The following is a 25,970-nucleotide window of genomic DNA, read 5'->3' on the forward strand; positions in this document are numbered from 1 at the left end:
TGACCTGGCTGAAGTCGGATGCTTAACCCACTGCGCCACCCAGGCGCCCCAATACATGAGTTATTTGTAAAGACACACAGATTTTCCTCTCTTTACATCAGGTAGTCAACATTTTGCAGAAATCTTTAATTTTCTAGTTTTATTCCAGTATGAAATGGTTATTTCCAACAAAAATTCTGAACTACTTTATTTGCTTTTTCTACAGCTTGATTTTTTTTTGCAGTATATCAGAGTCCAAATAAATTTTCTACATAGAATCCCAATTCTCTTTGTTCTTTTCCTTATCGAATTTTTTATGTTTAGTATTCCACTTAAATGTATTGGAGAGCTATATTAATAATGTGCTATGAAAAACATAACTATTGGCACTTTGTTGAGAACATTTTTATTTAATGTTCTATGTACAATATAGGTAGGTATATGGTATACTTAATGTACTATATAAATACAAATTTTATTGGTAATGGGGCTATATAGTATATGTTAAGTACTTTATTATATTACTTATACTCAAGCCTTCTATATACCAGGAATTCTTATCTATGTGCACTCTCTTTCTCCTTTCTTCTTCCTCCTCTCTCTCTTGCTTTCTCCCGTTCCCCTCTCCCATCATCCCTATCTCTTTCTGTGTCCTATTTCTCTCTCATTCCTTTAACCAATCACTTGATTTTTATGCAGAACCTTGGCTTGGTCTGCCTTCAGTCTATAACTCTAATTCTGGAGGATGATTTTAACAAACAAGTGACCCTTAGTAGAGGAGGACAAATCCTTACCAGTCCTAACCAAGGCTTCAATCTGCATGGTAAGAAGCAATGCTAATGATGTACTTTCCTTACACTGACAACAGCAACAACATTAACAACAACAACAACAACAACAACAACAACAACACAACCTGAATGAAGTCTTCTCCCATTGGCTGACTAACCTAACATTTGAGGGCCTATGTGTTGCCGGGTCCTCAGCTAGAGACCTCAGAGATTACCATGTCTATGGGAGCTAGTGTTCACCTCAAGTGGCCTAGAGTTTGCAAGGGGAGAGGTATAACAAAACAGCCCCTTGCATAAAATATAACAAACTCAAAGATATGCACAGGGACTCTGGGGATCTAAGTGAGTACAGCTCACCCAGCCTTGGGCAGGAAAGTGCAGGTACAGTCAGGCAAGTTTTGACATCAGATACATCACCTCTGAAGAGGTGACGTCTCATTCAGCATTCAAAACTGAGGATTGTCAGGGTGAAGGAGGTGGGAAAAGTGTTCCATGCAAAGCAAGGAGGTATAAACCGTGCAGTATGATTAGGGGAAACTATAGCTAGTTTGGGACTGCTAAAGCCTGAAGAGGGTAATGGAGAATGTCCAGATATGAGACTAGAGAAATAGGTGGGGCTGACACTGGAGAAAATCTTATATGCAGAGCGTCGTTACGGTTTTCGTGTTCCTGCCTGTGTTCTAGCATAGTTATTATTAACACTCTCTTTCATTCCCAGAGATGTCCCAATTTGTATTGCAAATTACATGGTCGTGCTATTCATTGTCATGCTAAGGGTGTTGAACTTGGTATGAAATTGAATGTGAAATTATCATTATTTGACCATTTTTATGTACAAAGATAACAACCTCATATGGTTCAACCAAATAAATAATAAGTTTCAGTGAGAAGAATGATAGTCTTTTTTTCTTTCTTTCTTTCTTTTTTTTTGGTAGACTACTATGGCAACTCCGTGGAAGTGGCTTTAAGAGAGGCTGGCAGGAAACATGGAGGACAGTTAGGGTGTTACTGAAATCAGTCATGCAGGGAATGAGGAGGAACCAGCGTAAGGCAGTGACAGTGGAGATGGAAAGAAGACAGGTTGAAAATATTTAGGAAAAAAGAGTGGTCTGAACCTAGTGATGGATTGGATCAGGGCTGGTTGGGGAAGGGCATCAAAGGCACGATGTGATCAAAGAATGGTTCTTAGATTTTTGGGGGTGGTGACCAGATTGGTGGCAGAAATAGTGATAGGGATACAGGAGCAACTCTCATGTTGGCAGAAGTCATTAGTTCATACTTGAACACAAGTTTCTTGTCTCTTAAGGTGTCTGGTAAAATGGTGGCTCTAAAGTGCTGTGCTCTCCTTTTTACTGATAATCTCAGGGGAATGCAGAGGTTTTTAGGAAAGTGCCACTTCCTTATTGAAACATCACCAGTTTGGGGAAAATTACACACACACACACACACACACACACACACACACACGGGAGTTAAGAAAAAGAGGTCGGACTTCAAATGCTAAGGACTGTCCACACCTGCCAAGAGATGCTAGCCAACTGAAGTTACATGTGGACATGACAATCTATTAAAAAGATCTGCTGAAGTCTTAGAAAGGAGAGACAGAAGGGAAACAGGAGAAAAGAATGCACAGGGTGGCAAAAATTGGCTCTGGAGCACAGGAGCAGGAACTGGGAGCCTGCCTGCTTCATGTCCCTCTCTCTCTCTCTCTCTGTCTCTCTCTCTCTCTCTCTCTGTGTCTCTCTCTCTTGCGTATTTATTTTGAGAGACAGAGTGAGCGAGCATGAGCGGGGGGGGGGGCAGAGAAGGAGAGAGAGGGAGAGAGAGAGAGAGAGAGAGGGAGAATCCCAAGCAGGCTTCCCACCACCAGCATGGAGCCTGATGCAGGGCTTGAACCCACAAACTGCAAGATTATGACCTGAGCCAAAACCAAGAGCTGAATGCTTAGCCAACTGAGTCACCCAGGTGCCCCCCTTTTAATGTTTCAAGTTTTTATTGAAATTCTAGTTCCCAGTCTCTTGAAAGAAGAGTTCTGGCGTTATACTCTAGCATTTCAGAACACTGTCTATGAGTCTCAAAGCTGATTTACGTATGTTCTTTTCCCGCAGGAATTGTTGAAATTCAAACTCTGTCATCCTTATTTATTCTTCTAAAAACCACATTTGGTTTAAAGATTCTGTTTGCTATAGATGGGGAAAGAATTTATATTCAACTCACTAGCGCCTGGAAAAGAAGAACATTAGGGCTGTGTGGCACTTTTAATGGGAACATAAGGGATGATTTTCTGTAAGTATGATTTCTGAATAGCTAACATGATTTAATGACTAGTAATTTGGAGGAATCAAATTCTTTCATTAGAAGTGTTTACTTAACTAGTAATAGCTTAGTCATCACTGTTCTAAGAGCTTTATATGATCATCTATTTAAATTTTAAAGCAATCCCCTAATTAGTAGCTCTGTTTTATAAAGAAACTCACTGAGACCCTCAAAGCTCAAAGTCATTTAGCTCAAATACGGTGGGGCTGGGCTGTGAATTTGGGTGGTACAACTCAGAGCCCGTGGGCTAACCCACAGAATAAGTACCTGTTATTCTCTCCCCTGCCACCTATCAAACTTAACAGTATTTTATTTTTCAATGTGCACTGCTTTTTAAAAATCTTAATATCATTTGGCATTAATGATAGTAAATTTTACCTTTAAAATATTGATATCATTTGGTATGAATGATTCCTCTGAAGTAACATTTTGGCAGCTAAGTTAAATGAATTTTATGATCGTTGGTGTTTCATCAGAAGAAAAGCAATACAGTACAGTTGTACCCCTTGTACTGATGACGCAGTTTCACTTACTTGTGAAGACAGTGTATGATTTAGTGTAAATGCTTTGGGCACCTGTTCTTGAACTAAGCACTGTGGGACAATTTAAGCAGTATCACATGGTTCGCATCCTCAAGGACCTTGTATTGCAGATCAGGAGGGGATAACAGCCTTTAAGAAATAATGAGGTCAATGCAAGGCATTAATCAACAATATATATAAAAACACTGAGGTAATTTCAAAACGTTAAATGTTGAGCCGTGTGGTTGTGGACAGGGTAACAAAGGAACGTCTCATGAAGAAGCCATTCCCCGAATACCGTACTTTTTAAAACACTTCTGCATATTTTTCCTATTTGGGTTTTTTCCCACCACCTAATCTTTCTTGTGAATTCTGATTTTATTGTTCAAACCAATTCAGACTCTGTTTGCTTCAAAACAGGAGCTCATATACCACCAAAGTTCATTTTTACTCTGTTATCTATGAAACTCTGTCTTTATGTCTGGTTTCCATTTAAAACTGTGAAGGCTTTGAGAATAAGGATGAACCCCTCAATCCTTCTGTTCTTAGGAACCCGCATAGAGTCTTTTTTTTTTAACTTGTTTTATTTTTTAATTTTTAAAATTTACATCCAAATTACTTAGCATATAGTGCAACAATGATTTCAGGAGTAGATTCCTTAGTGCCCCTTACCCATTTAGCCCATCCCCCCTCCCACAATGCCTCTCATAACCCTCAGTTTGTTCTCCGTATTTATGAGTCGCATAGAGTCTTATATGCAGTAGACAGTTGAACTAAATGGCGACGGGGCTTTTAGTAGGGCTCCAAGAAAAGAATTTGGAGGGGCAAGGAGAACTGGCATTTACAATTTTAAATTTCAAAAGACAATTTCTTTTACCTTTTCTTCTGTGTGACTAATTTGTTCTTAGGTTGTTTAGTTCTTTATGCTTCATTTGTTTGTAGGTCAGAATATCAATATCTTTATCAGATTCATGAAACAGACTGTATTAAGCGGCTTGGCTAAAATGTGCAGAAAAGAAGTTTAAGCCTTCTTTCTCTTTCTTGTTTATCAGAATGGGTTAGCAGTCAGTGTTTAACAGATGGCAGATCTGTCTGCCTCTTTCTCAGGCACCAGTCGCCTCCATGTATAAACATTCAGGCATGATAACAGTGCAGGATAATATTTCAGAGTCATAGATAACTTTTGAACATTGTTTAGCTTTCTAACAAAGCAGTTAAAATTCTTTACTTCATAGAGGTTAATGCGAATCTGCAAACATAGTGGAGTGGAAAATATTCATTACTTGAAAATCTTATTACAGTAATTTAAGTGTGGTGAGCCCAAACATTGTTTTATAAAATGAAAACGCAATAAATAAATGGGTCTACATTTTAGTTCCTCCTCTTTTTTGTATTTATTAAGTGGATCAAGTGAAATAAGAGAGTCCATCTCTGAGTCCATTCCTCCTGGGAACCCTGGCTACACCCATCACCTTGACCTATTTTATTGTCCTTTGAAGCGTTGAAGACAGAAGGAGAGGGGAGACAAAGCAAAGAGCTAGTGCTCTTTAATTTCTTTGAGTCTCAGTGTTCTTGTTTGAACAAAATGAGATTTTGGATTAGGTGTTTGTTGTAATGCTTTAGAGTTCTAGAATGGTTTACTTTTGAGGAATTGGGAAAGAGAAATGGTGGGGACAGGGGATGAGCATTGTGGAATGGCTTGTGAAGCTCCTTTTTATTCTCCTCTCTCAGCTTCCGTGGTGAGAAGCTCCATATAGTTGCTAGTGGCTGAGGTCAGTGGTAACCAAAGTAGCTAATTTAATAGGACAATATAGACAGCTGAGATAAAGCCTACTCTACTATTTGGCCATGTTGTTGGGGCTTTCATTAGTCAAGTATTGCTTGGTCAAAGCTTCCTACAGGAGACCTAACCCAATCTGATCCTTTTTTTTTTTTTAATGTTTATTTATTTTTGAGAGAGAGAGAGAGAGACAGAGTGTGAGAGGTAGAGAGAGAAGGAGACACAGAATCTGAAGCAGGGTCCAGGCTCTGATCTGTCAGCACAGAGTCTGACGTGGGGCTCAATCTCACAAACTGTGAGATCATGACCTGAGCTGAAGTGGGACACTTAACCAACCGAGCCACCCAGGTGCCCCTCCAACCTGATTCTTTAGGTCGCTTTGACAATGTCTGGTACAGTGTCCAGTCAGGATTGTCACTTATTAAATAATGGTTGATGAGTTATTAAACCTTGATTAAGCCCCTGCTGGTGGGGGCATTAATAACATTAAGTGTTATTGTGTTTATAAGCCTGGTGTCAGAAGGGTAGATGTTTCTCTTCCATTTTGGTTTGCTGAGGATACTGAAGTGAGCAACTTTGGATGAAGTAGGGCTTTCATACCATCTTCCCTCAATTTTCTTTTGGTTTGTTTGCCTAACTTCAGGATGGAACCTCAGTATTTCAGTCCTCATAATGGAAATTGAAATACTGAATCAAATATAGGATATTTATATTTGGGACATTTGTCTTTACCCTAAAAGAATCATGTGAACTACCTGCATCTACCTCTCCCCATGCACCCTAAACCACACACACATTAATGATTTGGTTGTGTGAATGATGTTTCATTAAATTGGTGAGAAGTGGGGTTTGAATCTTGGCTCTGACGCTCACCCGCTGAGTGAATGTTAATATTTCTCTGAGCTTCTTCTCTCCTTTCTCTTTAAAATGGGAATCATATTTTCTTCACAAGCCTGAGGCAATTATTAAATAAAACCATATATGTTCACAATTTGACCCATTATAAATTCTTAATAACCGGAAGCTAATATCGCACATATTTTTTAAAACATAGAACATTTTAGGCTCTAGGTTTTCTTTGTAAGTTAAAAAAATTGTATTCTCCGTTTTCAATATTTGAAGACTATGAAGAAATGAAATGAATGGGAGAGGCTAAGATGCATGTTATCTTTGCTTTTTAGGTCTCCATCAGGCATGATAGAAGGCACCCCTCAACTTCACGCATATGCTTGGAGAGTTTCCTCCACTTGTTTTGCACCTGTTCATGTTCCTATGGTGGACCCCTGTAACATTAATCAACAAAACAGTAAGTCTTCCTGCATGTAAACCTGGAGGACAGTTCCATGTATTACTATCATCTTAGACAATTCGATAATTAGATATGCCTCTTTAAGTAATCTAGGTTATTTTTTATAAAGAACTCCAGAAAATGACTATCTTGTTTCCTGGTTTGCTTTCATAAATTTACTTATTTTAGGTGTTGATACCTAAATCCCTAAACTCTTCACAAATGTAGGCTAGCATTTTGGAGATGTCAGATTCTTTAAATTCTAAAGGAAAATCTCTGGAAATACTGTAATAATGCAGTTATAGTCTTGTGATATTTGACTTGAGCTCCACAGTGTGACAGCTCATGTGGATTCTCCTATTGCTATCACATTCATTACCGGCTCTTACTCAGACAGCATGCTATGACTTCATAAGCAGGGGCCAGCGATCCAAGGAGGTCTGTGCCATCAAGTGTGCAACAATTTGAGAGGGTCATGCTCCAGAGTTCCAATCTGCAATGACAGTGTAACAAACAATGCCAAGAATTTATCCTGTACTTGTTTTTTTTTTGTTTTTTTTTTACGAAAGCCACAGCAAACCATGTGAAAGTCTATTTCACTGATCAATAAAATGAGATGTATTGTTATATACATATATTTTGCAAAATGGCTATGAAAAAATTAATATGTATGTTTAAATAAATATTTTTATAATTTTAATTTGTTCCTTTAATTGTTTTGGCTAATTTATTGTTTCTAGGTAGCTATTTTTTATACATTATTAATGTTGTTGGAGTACCTATACAAACCCAGTACAATTTCTGGAATTTTTGGTGATTGTTTGGGAGGAATCTTTTGATTATTACATGATCCTTAGTATTAATTTATAGTTTTGATGTACTGGAAAGAATATAAGATAATGCTTTCAGTGCTGCTAGCTTTTTGTCTAAGCTAGGTTCTAAACTTGTAAAAGATTGTTAACTTCTGTGGTCATTTTTTCTATCTGTAATAAGAGTATTAGGCTAAAGTCTTGTGGTCTCTATAATTCAATAATTTTTTTTAAAAAAGTTTATTCATTTATTTGAGAGAGACAGAGTGAGGAAGGCAGGGGATGGGCAGAGAGAGAGAGAGAGAGAGAGAGAGAGAGAGAGAGAGAGAATCAGAAGCAGGCTCCACACTGTCGGTGCAGAGCCCAATGTAGGGCTCAGTCTCACAAATGGTGAGATCATGACCTGGGCTGAAATCAAGAGTCTGATGCTTAACTGACTGAGCCACCCAGCTGTCCCTATAATTCAGTACTTTTAATCTCACTGCCATTCAACGATACTTTCCCCCCTATTCTGTCTTAAAATGTCTACTAATAGATTCCCTTCTCCTTCAATTAGTCTTGCTCAGTTTGTTTCTAACTTTCTCAATTCTCTCTTTGATATTTCAGCAACTTTATTTTTTTGTTTTTTAATAACATGTAAAAGCTGGAGTAGAGTCCAAATGGCAAATTCAATTTCCCTCCGGTCTTTTCTTTATGACCTCCCTGTTACATGCCATTTTATTACGTATATATTTTATCACTTTTATCCCCCTATCTCATGTCTTCTATGACATATATTTTAGATATAATCCTCCTTCAACTTTGTCGTGACCTACTTTAAAAATTTCAAATAGGTAAATTTAGAAAAATCCCCAGAGAAAGGAAAATAAATAAAAGCCAATAATTCTGAAGGATATTTTTTTCACAAGGATCTTCTTGAATCACCCTTTTACTTAATGTTAGTAGGAATATTTTTTGATCTACAAATCCTTAAGGCACACGGTAAAAGCCCCACTGATGTATTGCTTTGCTTTGGCATTCCTGGGGATTAGAAGAATGCATGCCAACACAATGCTGTTATAGTCTAAGTTACTTATTTTCGTATACAGTGCAAAAATATAATACTCAGACAATTCCCATGTGTTTCCTTACCAAAATAAGTATATTTAAAATATGCAACAAAATACATTCAGGTGTTTTTTTTTTTCTTTTAAATTCCAGCTAGTTAACATATAGTGCAATATTAGTTTCAGGTGTAGAATTTAGTCACTTCTATACAACACCCTTGTTGTGCTCATCCCAGGTGCCCTCCTTAATACCCATCACCTATTTAACCCTTCCCCCCACCCATTTCCCCTCCAGTAACCCTCAGTTTGTTCTCTAGAGTTAAGAGTCTGTTTCTTGGTTTGCCTCTCTTTTTTTTTGGCTCCTGTGTGCATTATCCTGTGTGCATATGGTATTTGTCTTTCTCTAACTGGCTTATTTTGCTTAGCATAATACTCTCTAGTTCCACCCATGTCATTGCAAATGGCCAGATTTCATTCATTTTTACGGATAATTTTTTTTTTTTTTTTGGAGAAAGATGGGATCTAGATTGCTGTGTCAAACTTGGTTATTCCTATGATTCTATTTGGTCATTCTCAAGGGAAAAGTCAAGAGATTTCAAGAAGTGATTATATAGATCTATATTTCATAGCCTTTAGTATGTGGCCCAACCCCTAATTTCTATTCATTATTCATTTATTCATGCATTCATAGATTCATTTATCAAACATTGTTGTCAGACATTGTGCTCTGTCCATTGTGTCTTGTGCAGACATTGTATTCAATGACTATATGGCAACTGGCACATTACCATTTACCCCAGAGACTTTGCTGGAATGAGATGATTCCCAATCCTTCCTGGATAATTGTGTATTTCAGGGAGTTGCCATAGCATCTACAATCTGGCACCACTATTATTGTGTGTGGCTGTCTGGAGATAAGCCTTCCAATATTCTCCAATTCTTTATAGCAGAATTAGGGTGATTTTCTATGATGATCCTTGGGCAATGGGGTGATTGTGGCCATTTATATTGGCCCTTCTGTAACTCATATTATTCAGGTATAGCACAATATTTTTTTGCTAAAAGATTATTAAATATGGATTCAGTGCTGCCACCAATATTATTATAAGTAAAGATAAACCAACAAAATAGTATAAATGGAAAATATTGGCTCTTGTTGAAAATAATAGGCAATTCAGTACTTCTAGGAAAGCAAGATGCTTGGATAGTTCTGGAATTTGGTACTTAAGGGTAAGATCTAGACTAGTAAATGAGGTGCTGATGTTTTTGTTGTTGTTGTTGTTATTTATGTATGTATGTATGTATGTATGTATGTATTTTTGTCTTTTAGTTGGATACGCAGCACACTGTGATGTTATCCACCAGGAACTCTTTGCTCCTTGCCACATCTACATTAGCCCGGGACTATACTCTCAGCTGTGCCGCCATGATGCATGCAAGTGTGGAAGCGCCTGTCTATGCAATGCTCTTGCCCACTATGCCTACCTCTGTGGCCAGCGTGGTATCAGCATCGATTTCAGAGCTCAGATTTCATTCTGTGGTGAGTATAATAATGGCACAGATAAAGATGATCAGATGACACTTTAGAGATTTTTACGTTGGTAATTACTATGTTTTTTTCTTTTTAAAAGAAAGGCCAGTGTCGCCTAAGATATTTGGAATATGAGTATAGTGTGCAAACCTGAAAAACAAATGAAATACTGCATTTCTTAAAATTGGATGTATATTGGATAAGACACCAATAATTTTTTTTGCTGTTTTTAATATGAGCATTATTAGAGTTGTAACTGCATGGTTTGAGGTATGGAATGGAAATAATGTGAAAAATTAAAAAAAATTATCATAGAAATGTCATATCTAATTATTGGGAAGTATGGAAAAGCATTATGTGATATGGTAACACAGGTGATTTGTAGTAAAATAGGTAAGTTATACAACAGGTAATTATCTCATGGTTTTGGTGTCTGTTGTCTCATTCATGGTAGATTGTTTCCTTTCTTTTTCTTTTAAATTAATTAATTAATTAACTAATTAATGACAGAGAGAGAGAGACAGACAGACAGACAGACAGACAGACAGACAATCCCAAGCAGGCTCTGCACTGTCAGTGTGGAGCCTGATGGGGGGCTTGAATTCATGAAGCGTGAGACTGTGACCTGAGCTGACATCAAGATTGACATCAGATGCTGACATCAGATGCTTAATCAACTGAGCCACCCGGGTGCCCCGACTGTTTCCTTTCTTTATGCGTTCTATAATTTTTTTATGAGTTAATCTTTGTTAATCTACCCTGCCCCTTTTAGTATCTTTTATGACCTGGATTTTAGGACCATCACTTTCTCCACCCCCTCCCCCTAAATGTTTCATAAAACTTTTTCCTATCACTCCAGGGGTATCACTGGCCAGTTTTGATATTAATTTCTCAGCTTGGGTTTTCTAAGACAAAAATAATGTCAGTATAAAAGTAATGTAGATGCCTATGCCACACTGCACAGGTTGTAGGTCTGGGATTTGATTTCTCAGAGGATAACTTTATTTCATCATAGGCCCCACAGAATTAGAGAAGCTTTCCTGGTATCTTCCTGTACTATGATCAGATTTCTTCTAGTCCGGGAGTTGGCAAATGACACCCTTCGGCTTTCTATGTTTTTGTAAATAAAGAGTATTGCCCATAGGTTTACACATTGTCAATGGCTGCTTTTGAGCTACAAGGGCAGAGTTGAATAGCTGTGACAGAGACAGTATGACCTGCAAAGCTGAGGCCATTTACCATTTGGCCCTTTACAGAAAAAGTTTGCTGATCTCTGCTCTAGTACAGCTCTCAGCTGAGGACCCGAGGGTCCAAATTAAAGTTCTCCCAGTTCCTCCCTTGCTTTGTGAAGGATAAGCTCTCATTTTCTTTTCCACATGAGTTAAATGTAAGGCTCAAGATTACCTGGACCCATTATCCCTCTTTCCTCTAAATTCTGGATTTTATTTCCCTCTTCTCATGTGGTACCTGAGGAGATGAGCCCTCCCCCATTGTTTTCCTCACAAGATCAGTTATACATTTAACATAATTTCAATTATGTTTTATCCAGCATTTTCTAGGTTTTATTTTTAAAGGTGTGTTTTTAGATTATTTTAGTTCGCCTAATTTTGGTTTGGTCTAAAGAGATATTGGAAGATTTAGAAAAAAAGTATGAACACAATTCAGATAGTGAAAAGTAAAAGCTATGAGTATGGATCATTTAAGTCAAGTTTTGCCTTATTTGTAGGAGACTTACAGTTTACTTAGGTTTAAATAATGTCACCAACAGGATGATGTCAATATAGCAGTGAATACATCTAAAATGTGACATCAGGAAGGTTATTTGGACATGTAAAATACCTTAAATATTAAAAAATATGGTATAGGCTATTAAAGACTGTTAAGGAATGTCACATTAAAACCGTTTCAGGGGCGCCTGGGTGGCGCAGTCGGTTAAGCGTCCGACTTCAGCCAGGTCACGATCTCGCGGTCCGTGAGTTCGAGCCCCGCGTCGGGCTCTGGGCTGATGGCTCAGAGCCTGGAGCCTGTTTCCGGTTCTGTGTCTCCCTCTCTCTCTGCCCCTCGCCCGTTCATGCTCTGTCTCTCTCTGTCCCAAAAATACATAAACGTTGAAAAAAAAAATTTAAAACCGTTTCAAAAGAGGATATGTCTGTTCCACTCCTATTGAGGCAAATACAGTTGATCATTGAACAACGTGGGAGTGAGGGGCACTGATCTCCCACCCACCCACAGTCAAAAACCGCTATAATTTTTGACTCTCCCGAACACTTAGCTACTAATCACTTACTCTTACCCACAGTCTTTCTGATAATATAAACAGTCAATAAACACACATTTTGTGTATGTATTATGTAGTATATTCTTACAATAAAATAAGCTAGAGAAAAGAATGTTAAAATCATAAAGAAAAGAAAATACATTTACTACTATCCTGTATTTGTTGAAAAAAATCCAAGTGTAGGTAGACGAACGCACATAGTTCAAACCTGTGTTGTTCAACGGTCGGTTGTAAGCATTTTATTTATTTATTTGCTTATTTATCTATTTGCTTATTTGTTTATTGTTTCTGTTCCAAGCCTCTATAATGTTCTAAGCTTATTGATGTAATATATCTTTGTTTTTCATAACTTATGTCTATCATAGACCTAGAGCCCAGCGTAAATGCCTCCGTACCCTGTGACAATTCTTCTCAACTGATGCTCCTTCGTCCTAGGGGTCGTGTGTCAGAAGGGAATGCTGTACCATCACTGCTCTTCCTTCTGCCGCCGTTCCTGCACAACTCTCGCTGCCCCTGAGCAGTGTAACGATGACTGTGCGGAGGGCTGCAACTGTCCTGAAGGCAAATACTACGAAGACACGCTTAGCTTTTGCGTGCCCATGTAAGTCACCGGAATGTGTGGGCAGGATCCAGTGTTTCTCTCTCCTTTTTCCTTACAGGTTAAATGGAGTTTCATGCTTGTTTCATTTCTCTTTCTTTTTTTCAAATTTAATTGACTCAGCACCATTTACTGGAAAATAAATTTTCTCCACTGTTGAACAGCTACTTTTTTCCTAAAATAAGTGTGCGTATATGCAAAGATCTGCATGTGAGTTGTTTCATTATTGTTTCTTAATGTCTTTACCTTTACTTACTTGTTTTTTAACCCGGTACATGTTTACTAGCCGCAGGAAGAGCTAAGAAATGTGATGGTTCATCCCAAAGTTTATTTCTACTTGTTTTAACCATATCAAAATTAATAACAAAGTTTGTTTCACAGTCACGTGACAGTGCTTTTAGGAGCAAGATTGGACTGTCTATCAGGACTCAGAAATTCCTCCGATCTCATGTGAGATATAGGCTTTTGTCTTATAAGCTGAAATGATGTATCAATTGTTTTTCTCTGAAGTGCATTCAGGGACTTTTTTTTTTTTTTTTGCGACGGAAGCAACACAGTCTGTACTGTGACTAAGACGTTACAGAATTTGTACTATAGAACATACAATCTGGAAGTACACAGGACTCCAGATGTAACCAGTTCCTACCATTCATATAACAGAATTGCATGCCAGCTCCTAGAATAATGTCATCTTTAGAGTATGCCTCAGAGTTACCAATTCAGAGCATAATGTCTGCTTGATTTTAGTGTTTTTTTTTAAATTAATATCCTATTTTATTAACTTAACCTTTTTTTTATTATTATTACAGATTTCACTGCCGGTGTCACTATAGGGGCAGCGTTTATCAACCTGGGGAGCTCATCCCAACGCCGTCGGGCTTATGGTAGATTTTAATGATGGGGATGTACTTGACAACATGTACTAATACAATTTTTTAATCAAAACTGTAAATTTAAATGTGACTTCTGTAATTTCAAATATACAGATAACTTTAATGTGGCCTTTTAGGCCATATATTTTTAAAATTTTTAATGTTTTATTTTTATTTTTGAGAGACAGAGAGAGAGACAGAGAGACAGAGCACAAGTGGGGGAGGGCAGAAAGTGAGGGAGACAGAAGCAGGCTCCAGGCTCTGCGCTGTCTGCACAGAGCCCGATGTGGGGCTCCAACCCATGAACCGTGAGATCATGACCTGAGTCGATGTCAGACACTTAACCGACTGAGCCCCTCAGGAACCCCTAAGCCATATATCTTTTACATTTCAGCAGGGAATGCCCAAGTCTTATGCTCATAACTGCAGAAAACAGTTACGAATTGAAGCAACATGGAAGCCCTTTAATTAATTTGGTTCTCAGATAGAAGTATGGCAAGTTGCTGAGAGGTTTCAGTTGGCCTGAACCACATCACACACTGGAGTCAGTGAACCCCCTCCCTAGTGACGTTGATCCTAGTGAGATAACACTTATTCATGGCTAACACGCTTTCCTGTTGTAACCTGTTGGTTGAAAATGAGGACACATCCGGGGCGCCTGGGTGGCGCAGTCGGTTAAGCGTCCGACTTCAGCCAGGTCACGATCTCGCGGTCCGGGAGTTCGAGCCCCGCGTCGGGCTCTGGGCTGATGGTTCGGAGCCTGGAGCCTGTTTCCGATTCTGTGTCTCCCTCTCTCTGTGCCCCTCCCCCGTTCATGCTCTGTCTCTCTCTGTCCCAAAAATAAATAAACGTTGAAAAAAAAATTAAAAAAAAAAATGAGGACACATCCATGCAGCAGTCCACACTTACTTTCATCCAACTCCTAAGCTCCCTCTTTCAGTGGCACCAGAGGAACACCTGACAGAAGATAATAGTAACAGTAATGATAATAATAATGTTACCTGGCCGTTTCCGTGCACGTTCTGCAGTCCTGGTGCCATTCTACACGTTTTATGTCTATTACTAAAACACTCATCACTGTACCCCTAAGAGATTGGCACTGTTGCTTTAGCCCCAGTGTACAGGTGAGGAAAAGGAGGCACAGGCAGTTAAACAACTTGGGAACAGAGCCGATTTTCAATTCTGGGGAACCTGGCTCTGCAGTGCTTGCTCCATTGACCACTTTGCTCGGCAGCTTATTTTGTATCTATGGCAGAATGCTGTTTATGGTCAATTTACCTTTGTTGTTGTCTCCATCTCCCTTCCTACCACCCCTCGATCAAGACACAAAGGCAACCTGCTCTTGAATCTTCCTCTCCTAGGTTTTGCTACTGGCCAGTTTCCCAAACTAATTTGGGAGCCATTTTTGACTTTTTCCTCCTGCTCAACATTTCCAGCCAGTAACTGCCAACCACAGTGGACTTTTTACTTTCTGGATATGGGTGAAATTCCTTCCCTCATTCCCAACCCTACTTGCTAGCAATGTCTCTCACTGTCTCTTTTTTGGACATTTCCACCTGGTTTTCTTGCCTCTAGTCTTGCCCCCTTCCACATTACCTCAGTGTTATATCTGTTTAGAATTTAAAGTAATTGGATTTATTTCAGTAAACTTGGCAAAAGGAACCATCCCACCTCAATAAGGAAAAAAAAATTCCATTAGTGTAGTGACCTCATGTACCGTTCCTCTCAAAAAGCCTATGTCCCAGAGAGAGTATGATATGGAAGACCAGGATCTGTGCCCTGAGATCTGTATGTCTCAGTTCCTCTCTGTCATGCACAGTGTGAGTAAATCATAGCTCTGAGTGTCATCTCAGTGTTACATGATGCATAAGCATAGTTTTCATGTGATATGGCCATGTATGTTAGTCTGCTTCTTCATCTGGGCTCAAATATAGAACACATGATCTGGTCCAAAGCTGAAGTAAAAACTGTCTATGTTGGAGTTATTCAGAAATGATGTGTTTGTTTCCTATCTTGATTTCTTCTTTACATTGAGATATAATTAAGTGATATCTTCTTAAGGGATTTTCAAGATTAATCTTGCTTGATTTGCTTTGCCGTATGCCCTGAATTTAGATCCTAATTTGCAAGGAGAATGTGACTCCACTCTATCTTCAACATTGCTGCCAGAATGAGTTTTCTAGAATTGGAACCAACCATATTACTTCTCCACTTAAGATCTCTGGGATAAATAAAGTCTTAGCGTCTTAATGGAGGTGGCCTTTGCCTCTTTGCCACCTACGTCTCCTGTCACTTCTTGCGTTGTACTGTGTTACACGGAACACCGTTCTACCACATGTGGCTTTGTACCACATCTCCTCTGAGTGTCATAGCCTTCCTGCTTTATCCGTATCATAACCTCCATCCATTCTTTAAAACTATCCCGACTTTACCTTCTTTGACTGTCTTGATGTCAGTTGCCAACAGATTTTAAGACATTTTTCTGTGCTTTACTTCTGTATCTTAAACATATTTCCATGTTGCATATGTCACACTGCATAAATTATTTATTTATATGTCTTCCTTTCTTATTAGAACATAAGCACTTGGGTAAAGGCTATGACTTTCAGTTTTTGTATCCCCCATGCCCATTGCAGTGCCCCGCACATACATGTTTGATAAATATTGAACTGAAATAGCTCTCTTCAGTGTTGGAGCTGAAGTTTGGATCAAGCTAAGCCAAACACTTATTTGATTGTTTTTGAAATACAGAAAAAACTGAGTTGTGGCTTCATGAATTAACTATTTGTTTGCTTCTACTAGCCAGTGTTCAAATGGGACTGTGAAATGTGATGAGCCAGCAACGCCCTCTACTGGTAAGATCTAGTAGATGTTCTCCTTAAAGAGAATGCAGCTCCAACCCTGCTGCCATTTTTCTGGAAATCATAAATCCATCATAGCCTTCCTTGCCAATGTGCATGAATATAGTCTTGGGAATATTCCTCAATATGGTGCTCCAGTGCTTCCTAACTTTTTTCACTTTCATAATTATAATAATTGTAGGACATCCTGGGGTGACCTTGCAAGGCTGCTGAGGGGCAGAGCTGATCGACCTAGGGGATGTTGTTGCCTAGATGCTGCCTACCCCAGAACCACCTCAGGTGCACGGAGGGCTTTAGGCATATATATCCAGGCACCTGTTGGAACCCACTTGTGGAGCAGTAATTGCCAAACTAGACCAGGACTTCTCAGATTTAATGTGTACACAATCACCTGGGAACCTTGGTAAAACATTAATTCTGATCCAGCAAGTCAGGGATGATGTCTGAGACTCTGCATCTCTGCTTATGACCAAGGTGAAGTCATTGCCACTGGTTCTTGGACTCTAGGACTAGCAGCCATTAATTAAAAATGTCTTCTAAGATGACATCTACTTCCATCTCTATTTAGAATCCCACTTAACACTTGCTAATCATTCCTGAAAATCCTATCTATTAGGGCACCCTATAAATTATTTATTTTCACCATAATGCCTCAAATTTTTAGTTACTGTTCAGAAATTCTAGGGAAATCATAAACAACACTACTTTCATTGCTTATAACAGATAGGGTCTAGACTGATAAAAAGGAGCTATTGTTTTGTTATTTATTTGCATGGTCTTGTATATGCTATTATAAATTAGCCTTGATTTATAGGCCCTGGATTTGCATAATGATAAGGATTCAAGCTATCTAGAAGCTATCTAGGCTTCCTTACAGGGTGTGTTCAAGGACCACACATACTCAGTAACAACTGGGCCATCCTTTTCTTGTCCCATTTGCTTCAGTGTGGCTGAGAATAAAGAGCAGAAAATCCAGGTGGCCAGACTTCTCACAGAGGAATGCACAAGATTTGATCCTATTGGCCCCAAACAAGGGAGCTTGTTTAATCCCTCTGAGCCCAAAAACTTTCTGGAAGAATATGTAGCCCTTACTCTGTCTATAATTATGTTTACTTCTGCACTTCTACAGTATAGTGAGGATTGATATAAATAATGACTCAGAGGTGGAGCAAGATCTAAAAGTATTATGTGTTCATTGTAAATACACAGCTTTGTAAGAGCTTCAGTGTATTATATTACTAGTCCCCCCAAAATTGAAAATGTATGTTTGGATTAATAAAAATACCCTGTTTCTTGACCTCAGAAAATTACATAATTATTGCTTTGGGGAAGGCAGTTAAGATTTTCAAACTCAAAATAGGTTTTAAACATTTAGGAGACAAAAGGGTCTTCCTAGAAAAGGTTTGTAAGCTCCTCAAACAAACATTACAGAGTCAGAGCATCATCTAATGGTAAGATGGTTATTTGTCTGTGGAGGAAATACAATGCTAAGGGTATTTTATCTGTGCCTTTTTCTCTAAAGTTCATGCCTGTCCCGAGGGAAAAGTGTATTTTGACTGCAGATTTCCTGACCCTGAATTGCCAGCTGGTGGTGTAAATTGTGAGACTACATGCGCAAACCTGGCCATGAACTTCACTTGCGCCCCATCCTCACCCTGTATAAGTGGCTGTGTTTGTGCTCCAGGGTAAGTCTCTTTTTTAAAAAAAAATAGAGCGTTCAGGATTTGACAGAAAATGCAAGAGCTCTTAATAACATTATTTATAAACATAGCTAAAATTGTTGATCTGCCTGGTGGTTAACTTTGAGTTGGTAACTAGGAGACTATTGTAATTATTTTGTTATACTCATGTAATATATCACATGTTATATTTTAAATACTACATACGACGTATAACAAATGATTCAATATGTCACACATATGTTATATATACAATATTATTAAAGTAATACAAAGAATTGAGGAGAGGATTCATATCAGGATGGACTTGGCATTTATCTCCTGGTTTAACTGCAATTTTGGGAAAGTGATAGTGACCCAGTGTCCATTCAAAATACTTTAAGTGCATATCTTTTGTATATTCTGTGGTGCTGTTAATGTCGTTGAAGTTAAGTTATGATAGTGATGCTAATGTTTTATTTAATAGATGTTACAGAAACTGGTGTGTTGAGGCTACATAGGGCAGTGGGTAATAGTGGGAACTCTGGCTTCAAACACACCAGAGTTCAAATCCCAGCTCTGCTGACGTTGGCTGAGTGATTATTCCACAAGTTTCTTTTAAGCTGTTAGGTTTGTGAGATATGGTGTGTGTCTACTACTATCTTTGTAATTTCTTTTTTTTTAATTTTTTTTTCAACATTTATTTATTTTGGGGACAGAGAGAGACAGAGCATGAACGGGGGAGGGGCAGAGAGAGAGGGAGACACAGAATCGGAAATAGGCTCCAGGCTCCGAGCCATCAGCCCAGAGCCTGACGCAGGGCTCGAACTCCCGGACCGCGAGATCGTGACCTGGCTGAAGTCGGAGGCTTAACCGACTGCGCCACCCAGGTGCCCCTGTAATTTCTTCAGTAGCAGTAATACCTTGTACACAGGAAAAGCACATACAGAATCTGGCAGCTATCAGCTTCTTCACAGGCACATATAACATCTGGTCTCACTGGCCCTCCGTCTTCTGGTAGTGAATTGAGGCAGTGCATAGAGAGAGGCCACCTAAGGCAAACAGGTCACCCATTCTTCCTTGGTGAATATATTCACACAGAGGGATTCCTGAGCTCAGTTTGTGTAAACCATGAGCAAAGAAGAAAGAGGTTTTGTGGTCTGTTTCTCAAGAGAGTTGCATTTGTCTAAATGGTCCCCATCTGGAATAGGTAAAAGAGTCAAGTGACTTGGGAATGTACCAATCTCTTTAGAAAGGAAGGACATAAGAGATTGAAAGAACGACTGCCCATGCATGGGAAAATAAAGGCAGGTAAAAATCAAGTTATAGAGCAGATGAGCGAGGAAGACATTTTAGTAAAAAGGACAAGGGAAATATAACTGTTATTACGCTAAAATAATTGAAACCTACAACATTGCTTCATTTATTTGATTTGATTGTGACTCAAGGATGTATGGATGATTAGATAAAGCTGCATCCTAATTTTGTTTCATATGTTTGCAGTTGATGCCATTATTTATTTATTGTTATCTATTTACTGTCACCTTTGACTTTTAGTTCAACAATGATTTATTTACTTGTCTAACTTCATTACAAAAATTAAAGAAATTTTCTGCCACCTTGTCGTCTTATATTGAAGTAAATATAGTTGGAATTAACTAAGAGGCCTCTGAATGATTTGGAAATAATTTTTATTACATAGAACTTTCTGTTATAAAGCTATTCATGGTAATACTATTTGGATTGTCTTCCATACGATCTTGGCTGGCTTATTTTAGGGCAATAAACCTGGTGTCACCAGTTTTCGTGGAGCTCGTCATCATGACAGCAATTTATCAAGTCTGAAAAATCTTCAGACCTCAGCTTAGAAATCACTGTGGATTAAAGAAATAGAAAGTAACAGAGTGGAAAGAGTCATACAGAAATGGGTTCAAATATTGGCTCTCCTTATTGGCTGAAGTATCTCAGGGCAAGTGACTTAACCACCTGGAATCTCAGTTTCCTCTTTTTTAAAATGTACATACAAATATCTATTTCATGGGGGTGGAGTATGTGCAGTGCACCATCATACGGTACTCATGTGTGGCACACTGTGTTGAGCTACCGTGTCGTAGGGGGGCGCTACTAAAATACATTTATATGATGACAACAGAATCTACCTTATGGGATTGTCTCTAGCTTTAGGGGAGTTAGTGCTGTATTTAAAGTGGTTAGAACAGTGTCTGGGCCATAGAAAGCACTCAAAAATATTAGTTTGTGCTATTGATTTTATTATCTTTGCAAGACATTTAATGAAGTACTTGCATTGGAAGATTCATTGCGATGAAATGAAGTAAAGTAAAGGTGTTTATAAATTTCTATGTATAGGGAGTGTGGGACGTAAAAGATTGCACTAAACTAAGTCTTAAATGATGAGAAGTTTTTCAGGAGGAGCAAGGGAGGAGAAGGGTTTTCCAGGCAGAGGAGACATGGCAATGCCCAAGGAAAGTGGCTAGAAGTTTAGGAGGGTTGAGCTGAGAAAATGCAGACTGTAGGACTCTATTGTCTGGAGGGAGAAATCTAAATGAGATAACACAGCATTTATAGAGGTAGGTTCATTTATTCACCTTCACTCAACAACTGAGTGTCTGGTATTATGCTAGACATTGGGACGCAATCATCAAGATACTCATGGTCTTCCCCAGTGGAGCTTGAAGTCTAACGGACAACATGTACATTGAATAAGGAGTTACAGTGCTGTGCTAGAAGAGATGTGAGAGTGAAAGCAGAGAAGGAAACAAATGGCATCATTTCTATTCGAGAGAAGAAGCAAGAATTCAGGATTCCTGACTTCTGTGTTAATTTTGATAGCATTGAACTATAACATTTTATTTTATTTTTGAAAAATTAAAATATTAAAATAATTTTATTTTTGAGAGAGAGAGAGAGAGAGAGAGAGAGAGAGAGTGCGAGTAGGAGAGGAGTAGAGAGAGAGGGAGACACAGACTCTGAAGTAGGCTCCAGGCTCTGAGCTGTCAGCATACGGCCCAATGCGGGGCTCAAACTCCTGAGTCATGAGATCATGACCTGAGCTGAAGTCGGACACTTAACCCACTGAGCCACCCTGGCGCCCCTGAATTATAACATTTTAAAGCAAATTCAGAAAAAATCTTCATATAGTTTGTCTATTTTTAGTAGCTATTTGTTTTTATTAGTTTGCCATTATTTTTTTGATAGAGAGAGAGCACGCATGAGGGGTGGGGACAGAGGAAGAGGGAGAGGGAATCTTAAGCAGGCCCCATGCTCAGCTCTCAAGCTCACGACAGTGAGATCATGAGCTGAGCTGAAATCAAGAGTCGGATGAGCCACCCACTTGCCCCTTAAATTATTATATTATAGTTATATTATTATAATTTAAATTTTATTAGTAATATTTTATTATTGTTTATGAAATAAATTCTTGAGAAGAGATTTTAAGAATATTGAAAAATATATGTATATATTTATATTAAAGGTATTGGAATATATATCATATACAGTATGTATTTAATCTTCATATCAAAATATTTTGAAAATACAACAAAGTTAATTCTCATTTGAGATTATGAGATTTAATTTTCTATTTCATAGATACTTGAAGATACTTTTTTGTGGGATAATCTTTGAAGAAGGAAATAACACATCAAAGGAAACCAGCAATCAAAGTTTATGTTAATAACCAACAATGTGAAACACTTGATGTAATGCTTTTTATTCAAAGCACATCTTAACTAAATTCTCATGCTTTTAAATTTAAGCACTTCCATAAGGAGCTTTTGATTACTCTCTTTATCCTGCACAGAAAATGTTATCTATCTCACAATTTACTATTTTACTGAAAAATCGTTACACCCCACAGATTGTTTTCTTTTAAGTAGCAAATATTAATAAAAGGAGCCCTCACTTATTCTTTAAATGTTCTTTTCAGAATAGCTCACTGTCACCAGAAATTTAAGCTTCTGTTTTTGTTTTATGGTGCTAAGCAATACCAAAAAAGTTAAAATATTGCATCCAATAACTTGCCTGGCATTTTATTTACTACCGTGATAGGCAAGGTACTGTGTGAAAAGAGGGAGATAAAGATTAGATCTGACCCCATCATAGGTCAGATGGAACATGCCTGTGGCAGCCGTAAGGAACATAGATGGTGTTGAATATGACAAGATTGCTGATTTTTTAAAAACTGAAATTAGTAGTTTATACTAAATAGTATTTACTTCTTCACTGGGAAGAATGGCAGAGCACAAAGGAAAGTGTTATGTTCCTGAAAGCTGTCCATGCATCTGGAAAGATTGGGAGTACCTCTCGGGAGAAGTGATTGCTACACCATGTTATACCTGGTAATGAGATTCCTAAGCAATTGTATTTGATCATTTTGTATTTACTTAATGTGACTGACTTCAGCAACAAAACAAATCAAGGCGGAGTAAATAAGATTTTAAAGGCATTCAGGAGTTGGTGGAGAGTTACTATCTATAGTGGAATCATACCATTATTTTGGGGCATATTTGTTCAACCCAGAAGAAAACTGAAATGTGAAAGTTTGGAAATTTAACTAGTAAAAATATCTCAAGTTTGTAAGAAAGTAATAAATGTTCCAAAGAGAAGATCACATTTAATGGAAATGTTTCTTTTTGGAAATAAGCCAAAACAACACCACAAAACAAAACTGAAATAGAGTTTCCTTAAAATGTGGAAACAAATTCCAATCTCCTGAACAATGTCATGTGTAATGTATTTAAACTGATCGAAATATAGGAGATGGCATTGTGGGCTTTTTTGCTGCCATCAGGACTATATTTGATTTTTCACTCTGGCATCTCTTATCAGATGACCCAAGCACAATTTTTAGGCTTGGTTGTGGTGTCTGAGAGTATATTGAAACAAAGTGATAAATATAGGCCTAACTTGCCAGTGTAATAAATGTTATTGAGCCAACTGGCAATATTTCTAAGGGCCATGGGCTCAGTGAATGTTCTTGAATACAAACCTTACAGTGTTTATACTGCTTGAAAACCACTAATTAGAGCCAAATGTCTTAGAAAGATAACTGGCATTCTTTTTTGATAGTGTTTGTCGACGAGGAATGTTCAATTGCACATATTATCCATGCCCAGCCGTGTGCACAATATATGGGGACCGGCATTATCATTCTTTTGATGGACTGGAATATGACTATATCAGTGATTGCCAAGTATTTTTGATAAAGGTATGTCACAACTATGTACTTTTATTTGCACTTGTGTGAAGACTTAATGTGAAAAACAAGTGTGCTGCTACATGCTATATCAAATCCAAATGTCATTTAAAAAACCTACAAAAGTTATAGCAATTTTAAACATTCCCTTGACTCATTCTTAAGGTTTATTCTTTATGGGTGATGGGCTAATTCTTAAACTTTCTGTGCTTCTGTTTTGTCATTTGTAAAATTGTAGCTGTCTCCTGGGGGTAGTTCTTAGGATTAAATAAGATAAATGTATGTAAATCTCTTAGATAATGTTTGATATATAGTAAGTGTTCAATAAATGTCAGCCATATTTATTTTTATTGGCTTAGTTTGGTGAACACAAATATAAGACATCAAACCAGCATTGAATAATATATATTGTTTATGGTTATAGCAATAAAGAGACATTACTCTTAATTCTAGACATGTTATCTTGATGCTATCCTGCAGTTAACCCTGGGCTTTGTATATCTGATAAAATCCTTAAAATTTCTCATGTTTAGTGCGCTTAGATTTTCTTCATACCTGAATTTTATTTAAACATCACTGATTCCAGAATTAAATTTCTAAATCTAAAACGTAAGTTTTAGAAAGAAGCTTTACAAGAATAAAGAAAATAACATCTTTTCTTCCAGCAAGGTAACTTGTGATTATCTTGAATGCATGTTTTTTTTTTTTTTTCCCCCGAGTAAGGCTTTTATGTTATTAGAGGTTTGTGTGTGATCCTGTTCTTTTAAGCATATTTCAACAAAGTAGACACATTCCTATTTTATATTAGTTCTATTAAATAGAAAATGAACAGTAAAATCGAAAGTGTTCCAAACTTTAACAACTCCTGCTTATGCTTTAAACCATTAAATTTCCCATTTGGGAAATATTCTCAGCCAGCCTCCATTATGAGCAGTTTTAAGTTTCTTAAAGAATAGATCCAAATTTGTCCAGGAAAATTCTAAAGTTGAGAAGATTGGGATCATGCCTTACATTTGTTTTTTCCTCCCCAAGTCATTTTGCAAAATAATGGGCCTTTGGTGAACTATTACTAACTACTTATTTGAGCTGTATGCTCTGCCTGGCTTTTTCTTAACCTCTCATTTGTCTTCACGGTAGAGAAATCATACTGTTTACTCGTCTTTTTAAAATAATGATTGTGCAGAAAGCATTTCAAGTAGAATATTTGTCTCAACTCTGGTTCCTGGTGAAATGAAAGTATGTCCTTATGTTTGATGCTGAATGACTAGAGCAGCCTTTTTTTTTTCTTTTCTTTTCTTTTTTTCTTTTTTTTTCCTTTTACTAACACTGCACTATAACAGCATTCCATTTTTCAGGCAAGAGCCATTAAAGTTTGGCTTTTAGACTTTTAAAACCTGATTTCCTATCATCACTTTAATTTGCTACTATATCTTTCTGTCAAAAATCAATACCTCATGTTCAGTTTCAAATTTTAATAAGATGTGTCTGCCTCTATATAAGAAGATATGTCATAGGAGACATGCTTCTAATCTTTTAGTAAGCAATGAAATTTAGGTCCCTAATTTAATATCTGGATTAAGATCTGTCCTTAGGGTTCATGTAGTAAGATTAAGATATGAAGAATATTAAAAGTCTAAATTTCTAAGTTCTAGAATTATATGTATCTTTTTTTCTGCCAAAGCAGAAGTATTTTTTTTTACACCGACAATGTTTTTTTTTTAAAAAAAGAAAGTGTTTATAAAGAATAGACTTCAGAATGTGACTTTTACTGTATTTAATTTGGTAATTAAAGAGAATAGGGGCGCCTGGGTGGCGCAGTCGGTTAAGCGTCCGACTTCAGCCAGGTCACGATCTCGCGGTCCGTGAGTTCGAGCCCCGCGTCGGGCTCTGGGCTGATGGCTCAGAGCCTGGAGCCTGTTTCCCATTCTGTGTCTCCCTCTCTCTCTGGCCCTCCCCCGTTCATGCTCTGTCTCTCTCTCTCTGTCCCAAAAATAAATAAACGTTGAAAAAAAAAATTTAAAAAAAAAAAAAAAAAAGAGAATAAAAACTGGGGCGCCTGGGTGGCTCAGTCAGTTAAGCCTCTGACTCTTGATTTTGGCTCAGGTGATGACCTCATGGTTCATGAGTTTGAACCCAGCATTGGAGTCTGCTTGGGATTCCCTCCCTGTCTCCCTATCTCTCTCCCCTCCCCTACTCATACTCTCTCTGTCTCTCTCAAAATAAATAAATAAACCCTAAAAAAAAGAATAAAAACTTACTATTAATAACTAGAGTTATACTAGTGAATTATTCACTATATTGTAATGGACATTTTTATAAAAATTAATAAATATCATTGTGATATTTTATCCATAAGATTGATCATCATTATTTTTTTCTTTTCTAAAATATATTTTTAAAATTTATTTCTTTATTTTGAGAGAGAGA

At 37.7% G+C, this 25,970-nt stretch overlaps 1 protein-coding gene across 1 annotated transcript in view; it reads left to right on the plus strand.

Annotated features, from left to right (window-relative positions):
• OTOGL (otogelin like) overlaps positions 1-25,970 on the plus strand; it is a 140,583-nt gene that overhangs the window by 34,682 nt on the left and 79,931 nt on the right. Inside the window, 10 exon segments of the mRNA XM_047066966.1 lie at positions 679-802; positions 2,879-3,056; positions 6,569-6,693; positions 9,861-10,070; positions 12,775-12,940; positions 13,747-13,821; positions 16,612-16,664; positions 18,193-18,355; positions 22,579-22,686; positions 23,417-23,555. Of these exon segments, the coding sequence (XP_046922922.1) occupies positions 679-802; positions 2,879-3,056; positions 6,569-6,693; positions 9,861-10,070; positions 12,775-12,940; positions 13,747-13,821; positions 16,612-16,664; positions 18,193-18,355; positions 22,579-22,686; positions 23,417-23,555 (1,341 nt within the window).

Source organism: Lynx rufus, unplaced genomic scaffold, assembly GCF_022079265.1.
Source record: "Lynx rufus isolate CCGP_SWC_20201006 ecotype Redwood Valley unplaced genomic scaffold, mLynRuf1.p SCAF_7, whole genome shotgun sequence".
Taxonomy (NCBI): domain Eukaryota; kingdom Metazoa; phylum Chordata; class Mammalia; order Carnivora; family Felidae; genus Lynx; species Lynx rufus.